Source organism: Cynara cardunculus (assembly GCF_001531365.2).
Source record: "Cynara cardunculus var. scolymus isolate 2C chromosome LG 11, CcrdV1, whole genome shotgun sequence".
Classification (NCBI taxonomy): Eukaryota; Viridiplantae; Streptophyta; class Magnoliopsida; order Asterales; family Asteraceae; genus Cynara; species Cynara cardunculus.
Genome location: NC_037538.1, coordinates 14,657,275 through 14,665,679, shown reverse-complemented (window position 1 = coordinate 14,665,679; position 8,405 = coordinate 14,657,275). Strand labels below are relative to the sequence as shown.

Sequence of the window (8,405 nt, the reverse complement as noted above, 5' to 3'; positions counted from 1 at the left end):
TGCTTATTACCGGTGTCATACCGGAATAAGTCAATAAGTTGTTTTTATAAGCAATCTCAAACACCCCCTAACTTCTTTAGCTTTTATTCGTTCAAAATGATAATTGAGACTAACGAAAGTAAATCGATAGATACCGACACTATTAATGTCTTGCTTTTTGACGTAAAGATAAATCTCTCTTTTCTGAAGCAATCTCGCCAGGTTATGATTAATAATAAATTGTAGTCTTCTCATAAAATAAACTATCATTTGTTGACACAAAACAAATGACTATGACTCATAGTAAAAGAAGATGAAAAATTAAAACAAAGCCAAAGAACATGGCTATGGCTATGGCTCTTTATTAGACACCATTGATCATACCTCCATGTGACCTAAACCACATACTTAGCATACAACCTTAGTTGACGAAGGAGTGGTGTGAATTTGTCCAGATACATGACGGTTTCCAATTTCGATCCCCCAACCCATGTGGCTAGCCTTAGCCGCTGAGTATAGGGATGCTTAAAATACCGATAAACCTGACCAACCCGGTTAGCCCAACCCGAGAAAAAAAAAAACTCAACTCGAGGTAACTCAACACATAGTTAATACAAGATTAGGCCATTTGTGTTATGGTCATTTGAATCTAACTCAACTCGATGAACCCGATGCCTTTTTATTCTATGGATTTAATATGATTCTTAAGTCATTGATTAATATATGTACATTAGACTATCCGTAATTAGGTACATTCAAAATTTATTGCAATTTCAACAGAAATTTTACGTTTTTATTTACATGAACTTTGAACTTTCTTTTTTGAGTTGGTTAGCCTTTTTAGTATGTTTTACCATTTTGATTTTACTTTGTGTAAACATAAATACCTAGCTAGATTGTAAAATGATGTATCAAAGTTTCAATCCTACCAACTCAACCCAACCCATACGGTTTGAATTGAGTTGGGTTGGATTAAGATTTTTTAAACCGCAAACATTGAGTTAGGTTGTTCAAATGCCTTTAACCAGGCAACCCAACCCATGTGTAGTGAGCCCAAAAAATCCCCCTACCCCTCTCACATTGTTATCCTTTTTGAGGTGGGTTTCGTACAAGGCTGGTTAAGATTGCTAATACAATTTTTTGTCCAAATAGTTTAAACTTAGAATAAAACGGTGTTTGTTTTTTAAAAGATGTAAAACTTTTTAATGATAAGAGATGGTGTTTAAGTGTGAAAACACAATCAATAAGACTACTTATTTTTATAAACTGATAAATTTTTGAATACATGTAAGTGCTTTTTTGACCCTATAAATACCATTACGTTGAATTTATAAATCGACAAAATCAACAACTCAACTCCTTTTCAACAATTTCACTTGTTATTCATATCACTACAAAAATTACATCTAAATTTTCTTTGGATACGTTTTATTTTTCCCGTATTATTTCAGTTGATTTTCTAGTCTGAATTTTTTTTGTTTTCGCTCAACATTTTTTTTGATTGACCTGTATATCGAACCCGCTATGCGAACCGACTAATCCCTTGCAGATAGCCCGAAATCACCGCATTTGTTATCAAAGTGGTGAAAATTAAGCATGGTTCAGTTGGGTTTGAGAAGCAAATGAGTAAAAGATAATAGCTTGGTTCAGTTGATGAACATATGACAAACTGGAAATAACATCATCATCCAATTCCCAGTTACAATAACTAAAATATAAGGTTTCAAACAAAACAATATCCAAAACTGCTTTCATCATACCTCTTACTTCTTCTCTTCCTTCTCTGCCTCAGCAGCCCTCTTGAGTCGAGCACCCAAATGACGTTTGTTGGTCCTCTCAACACGAAGTTTCGCATAAGCACCAAATGATTTCATCTCATCTGTAACCTTCACGAATTCGGGCGCTAGCTTCTCCCTAACAATTGGCAAAACTGGTCCTTGAACCTGGGTGGCACTTGCAAGCTCCTCTGGGGTCGAGTCACCAGCCTGGTTCAACAAAAACGTAATCATGTTCATGTTCATGTTCTGCTTTGAAAACACTATGCAGATTAAGATCAATTACAAACAGATTTCATAAAGGGATCTTCAAATCGATGGTCTGCTGTTATTAACCGGTAAAGAGATTAAGCAAATTACGTAGTGATTAAATGAGAACAGTCGTTTTACCTTCATTTTCCTTGCACGTCTTGGGAAGATAACCAACTTAGCTTTGAATGTTTTTAGCCTCTGGACATTGGCTTGCAGACCCTCCAGTGAACGGTTCCTGCGACGATGGTCAACAGCAATGCCAATGGTTGGAGCAAGTTTCTTTGGAATACCGGCACCCTGATCATAAAACAGACAACGTGAATTTGTAAAATCAAACCATATGTCAACCAACTGAAATAAAAAGGATAGTTCATGTCAATATTAGAGAAACTGAATTTAAGATGTCACAGCTAACATAAATTAGAATTACAATTTTTAAGCATATAACATAACAAGTTTAATATGAATGTCTAAATGAACTAACATTGGTACACTGTAATGAATAAGCTCACATAGATACAGAATGAGTACACAGATTAAGCTTCTATTTTATTTATTTTTTGTTTTTGGTACCGTAAAGAACAATCAGAGTTTATACTAAAAAGTTCAACCAGTCACTCAAATATACAACTACTAGTGTTTTAACCTTGTAACTCAAAAGAATTGAAAAAGCATTACAAAAAAACTAAAAATTGAACTACATGATGTTTGGTTCAATTTTTAACTGGTTCTTTTTCATATAATCAGAAACCAACGTTTGAGAGAGTGGCATAATTATGTGAGATCAAACTCAAACCTTACGGTTGTATAACCAAAGTCCCAACAACTTGAACAAATTATATCCTCTCACTAAACCTAATCAAAAAGTGTCACTCTTCAAAAGTACTTTCTTAATTACATAACTAAAGTTATAAACTAATCTTACCTTAAGCTCTTCAAGAGAAAATCCTCTGCCCTCCCTAAGTTTCATGTTGTATTTCAAGGTTTGTCCATGAACCTGAGGACGAAGCTTTCCAGCAGGCCTTGGGAAATCTTTAACAGCCTTTGCCTGCCTAGCTGAAAATTAAACCCAACAGTAACTCCGATGTAAATTTAGATGCAAAACCAAGTCTTTTAGAAAAGTCATCAAATATTAGCACCATGTGCTCTGATTAATCGTAAATTTTCACAACTAACCATTTCTTCTCCTTGTTTTGCGGGCAGGTTGGTTAAACCATGTTTTCACATAGTTCTGCCAATGCTTCTTGAAATGGCCATTTGGAATAACATTGTTATGCTTAACCATTGTTCCTCTGCAAAAAGAAATCACATTTTAGGTACTGTTGACCCAATGCTGGTCCTTTCAGAAACTATCTTCTTTGTCAATCTCAGTGGAAAAAACAACAATTAGAACTATATTAACCGGTCTTTAAAACAATACCCCCTCACAAGATTGAAAAATTCAAATTCAAGTGTAGTTCAAAACTACTAGTAGAATGTTTGAAATTCCAATGATGATGTTCTACCAAGGAGCATTGGATGCTATCAAATAACATCATAAAAAAATTGTCAAACAAAATCAAAAGCTTCGATAATTTGTTGTATTGACAATGAGCAAATGGTAGCATAGATATTGCCCAAGATATTATTACAGTTTCACAGGACATTTAAAATGAAAATCTTTGCAATTTTAATGGCATCAAAGTGTACTAATAAGTTTAAACCGTTTGCACAATCTTAATGACTAATAATTTCTTTAACTTGCAACTACAAAACACTTCAGCACAGATGAATTATCCAAAGATATTCTTCACATTTTAGGAATTTAATAATACACCCGATGTAGAGGATGCTACTAATTGATTCCAACAGATTAACCGCAGAGAAACATCATAACTTTTGCTTATATGACACCAAAAATGGAGCCACAACCCGATTCCCATGCATCAAATAACACAAAAACTACAAAGTAAACATAGAACATCCATGCAATACATCCATCTCCGTCACTGAACATTTACTTTTTCTTAAGGAGCAAATAAATAAAAACCTACCGGTTTCCACAAAATAAGAGATCTGAGGGCTTCAAAGTTTACACATATTTAGTAACAAATCTGAACTTCTGTAAATACGACACACACAAAAAAAAAAAAAAAACCGAAACCACATGTTCATACATCAGATAACACAAAAACTAAAAACAGTAACCCAGCGTCTGTTGATTTGATTGTGAAGAAACAGTAGAAGTTAAGCAAACAAAACAGCATCAACGCAATAAATCCATTTCCGTCGCTGAACAATTACATTTTCTATGCAACAAATAAATAAAAATCCTTCCAGTTTAATACCAAATTCATAACATGATAATACACATCCTCAAAGAAATCTTCCACGAATGAGATCCAAACCTTCAAAGTTGACAAAAATATAGCACAAAACACTACTACAAACGCGTCTGAAATCCATAATGTCTAATTCATGTGTTCATAATGCACGATGATTTCACAAAGCAAACATATGAAAGTGTTAAGTAAAGAATCGTTGAAGAGTACCTGAGTTAGAGGCGAAGTGCTTCGGCTGCCGAGATGGAAAACGCGGCGAATTTGGGGAAGACGTTAGGCCGGAGTATTAAAAGGAGTCCCTAGACCTAAATCATTCATTTATATTGGGCTTATTAAGCCCAAGTCTAAACCCAACTATTTGGTTAGAACACAAGTTGTAAGGCCCATTAATCCCAAAATGACAAGACATTTATTTAAATCATTTTTATTGAAGGTTTATTAATTATTTTAAACAAATTGTTACAAAAAAATATGTTTAATAATATTATAAAATTATAAATATGTGAAAACCTTGAAAGATATTAATTTTACTTCGTTTGTTTTTTTATTTTATTAATCAAGTATTATATGTGTGTTATTTAGCCTCTTCAGCTACTAAAAATGTAGGTCATCTGGTTTCCAGTCGGTATCACTAATATCAAAATCCCAACTAGGGGAGTCTGACAACAAGGTGAGGGATGGTAGTCAGTCTCTCGGTGTGGTTAGAGGACGAGTTGTAGTGTATAAGATTTAAAATGAAAGTTTAAGAAACACAAAATACAATAAATAAAATGTAAAAAAGAGACCTATTTGATGTTTTAGAAGATAATTAAGTTTTATTTTGAGGTTATATTGGTAAAATATAAGTCTGTTTCACATTGTTCCACCATGTTCCATGAGGTAGGGGTGGAACAGGCATGTTCCACTCTGTTCTTGTCTGTTTCACATAAAATTCATACCAAACATGAGACATGGGTCCCTATCCTATTATGTCATCTCCCTGTCACCAAACGCATCCTAAATGGTGTAAAACATAAATGTTTTATCTTTTTTCATGGTAATCAAAAGAGTAAACCAATCATTAATCATATACCAACGATAGTCATCGGGTCCTTTATCATGTTGTAAAACGAGAAGTCTTGGACTACGCTTCACGTGGTGCTTTGATGGGCCATGCCAACCTCCAAAAAGAGAAGACATACGCTTAAAAAACACGAGATAAGAGTATACAAACTTCAAATCGAACCAACACAATCAAAGAATAAAAAAGAATCCAAAATAAAATCAACCATATCTGGTCAAGTTCTAGATTTTCTCAAAAGCAGTGTTTGGTCCAATCTTATTTAAAAATTCAGTCATCTGTTTGATCGATTTTATTTACTTTACCGATTGAAACCAAAAATCTTGTCCGATAACATTTTATATCATTTATTTCTTGTTCAAAGAACATTAAAAGTTTTTTTTATTAAATTTTCTTTCCTTTTCAAGAATCCAAATAATTTTTTCCCCTTAAATTCGTGAAAATAATTTTTTTTTTGCAAAAACGAATTGTTATAAAAAAGGGGTCGGATCTTCAAAAACCGATTTGATGCTAAAAACCCTAAAACAAACCCTAAGATTCATTTCAGAAGATTTGCTTATTTTTGTTCATACACTCGAGAAGAAAATTCGGAATTTCGTTCGTAGGAAGAAAAAGGATGGGGAAAACATCGAATTCGATGGAAGATCTTCACGCAGCAGCTCGAGCAGGCGATGTTGTTGCCGTACAGACCATATGTAGCTCTAATCCATTGTCTGTCAACTCCAGGGATAAACACTCCCGAACCCCGTATCCTCCTCTCTAATCTTTTATTCGACTTCCGAGCATTATACTGGCATGTTCATCTCGATTTAGAACTTCAATTTCTGTATGCACTGTATATTGTTATAAACTCTGTGGCGGGTATTTGAGTTTTCCTTAAAAAGACTAGAATTTTATCTACCTGCTTGGGAATCGGTATGTCTTGGGCACAATACTTTGTCATTTCCTACCACAAATTGTGAAAATTTTCCGATTGAATTTTAATAACTCAAGGGATGAAATGGGTATGAAGTAATTTTGAGCCCTAATTTGATGTTAATTTTGCCAAAAAGAATGTTAAGTTGGTCTCTTAGCAAAAAGTTTATGGCTGTGTCCTTGTTTGTCTTCAATTTGTAGTCACTGCAGTACCAGAATACTCGGTGGGATATACCGTGCTCGTTAGGTTTGTTTACAATACCAGAACACCTCTGCATTGCATGTTTAGTGCTTAGTTTCCGTAGGGTGTGTTTGGTACAGAATGGGATAGGGCAGAACAAAAATTTGTTGTCCCACATTTGGTGATATAGATTGGGACCGAGAGGGACAAAAATGCAGATTTTGTCCCACCAAAATCCTAAACCTTCCACAATTTTTTCACCAGCCAACCTCGCTCTGGCCTATCCAGTCCAGTACCAAACACACCAATAGTAATTGGCAGTAAGTAGAAACTAATAGACATCTGTTGTTTCATTGCTGACTGTAGACGAAGTGGATTAACGATATTGACTGGTGTGCAGTTCAAGAAACTGTCCTTGCAATAAAACAGTTCCCTCTGAATGAATTATCTGTTGAGCTAGAGTAATGAATGCTACTGGTTGCATTTCATTTTTTTATGAGATCATTCCAAGCACCATAAAAGATACTGAACCTGTCACTCCCGTTTGTTTTTTACATTGAAGAAGGCATGGAACCACACTTGCACAAGCCTTCATAGAAAGAGGTTCATCAGTCGCAGTTCAAACTATAAATGTCGAAAGTTGTTATTTTATCTGGTTATATTCTGTTTCTTTGCATCCTAAAAAGATATGCTTCACAGTGAGAATTTGGTCACTTGTGGAAGTTTCAACTAAGAATCTCTCATATGTACATATGAAGCAATATATTTAGTCACTTGTGATAGAATTTCGGCTGTGATGCATCAAAAACATACATTTAGTTGTTTTTTTCCCCGGCTTTTCCTGTTCCTTATATGACAGTATTTTTCTTGGATATTCGTTTCCAGCTACAGTTAAGGTGTTAGTTTTGGTTTCCTTCTTTTTTTCAAGTGGTGGTGTCACGTGATTACTTGATTAGGAAATCTATTGCTCTCATCTCTGCTAACCAAACCAAACGAACCCTGTGAATCCACCACGAAGTGGGGTATGAGGAGGGTAGGATGTATACTATCTTTCCTCTACCCAAGGGGTAAAGAGGCTATTTGTGTGAAGACCCCTGGCTTGCGTAAAAGTTTTGCATGTACGTCGTATTTATGTCAACTCTTTTCCACCTTCACTCTGAAAATTGTTTCAGGATGGTTTGTTTGGCTTTGTTGTCTTAGCTTTTCGACTTATAATTCATATATAACACTTTCGGCTCGTTCATTTCCTTGATTCAACGGACGCTGAACCGTAGACTTCATTTAGCAGCATGGGCTGGGCAGACGCAGGTTGTGAATATCCTTTGCAAGAACAAAGCAGATGTTGGTGCAGCTGCCATGGACGATATGGGGGCGATTCACTTTGCCGCTCAAAAAGGTCATTTGGAAGTCGTGCGAACACTTGTATCATCTGGGGTCTCCATCAAATCCTTAAACCGTAAGGGCATGACTGCCCTTCACTACGCTGTGCAGGGATCCTATCTCGATCTCATCAAATACTTGGTCAAAAAAGGTGCAAATGTAAGTATAAAAAATAAAGCTGGGAAGAGCCCTCTCGATCTTGCAAGCAACGAAGAGATCCGTTTGTTGTTAAGTTGTCCAAGTGAATCGAAAGAGAGAGATGTGAATGGTAGTGAAGACGGTCAACCGGGAGCAGTTTCTGAAGGACAGACAAAGGATTCTCGAAATGAAGATGATGTGGATAGAAATGAAAACGTTGGACAATCGAAAGACGAATCAGCTAAGAGGAAGCCGGAGGATGATGTTACGAATGCTGCGATGGCGGGAACAAAGAAGACAAAAGTTGCTCTTAATCATCTTTTAACTTCAGATGATGCACAAGAAGAGGAGGAGTTATAAATGATGTTTTTGAGGGGGGTGTGTGTAGACTACATATAATGTGA

The 8,405-nt window shown here is 35.5% G+C and overlaps 2 protein-coding genes across 2 annotated transcripts; one reads left to right on the top strand and one right to left on the bottom strand.

Moving 5' to 3' along the window:
- Positions 1 to 1,589: 1,589 nt before the first annotated feature.
- Positions 1,590 to 4,608, bottom strand: LOC112521572 (60S ribosomal protein L13-1-like). Its single transcript, XM_025130505.1, has 5 exons — positions 4,538 to 4,608; positions 3,183 to 3,298; positions 2,932 to 3,062; positions 2,145 to 2,303; positions 1,590 to 1,964 (listed from the first exon to the last, which is right to left on the bottom strand). Exons 2-5 carry the CDS (start codon positions 3,289 to 3,291, stop codon positions 1,743 to 1,745), a joined length of 621 nt encoding a protein of 206 aa, XP_024986273.1. The 5' UTR covers positions 3,292 to 3,298; positions 4,538 to 4,608; the 3' UTR covers positions 1,590 to 1,742.
- Positions 4,609 to 5,845: 1,237 nt separating this feature from the next.
- LOC112522228 (ankyrin repeat domain-containing protein 6) lies at positions 5,846 to 8,405 on the top strand. The gene is made up of 2 exons (XM_025131327.1): positions 5,846 to 6,134; positions 7,758 to 8,405. Exons 1-2 carry the CDS (start codon positions 6,004 to 6,006, stop codon positions 8,359 to 8,361), a joined length of 735 nt encoding a protein of 244 aa, XP_024987095.1. The 5' UTR covers positions 5,846 to 6,003; the 3' UTR covers positions 8,362 to 8,405.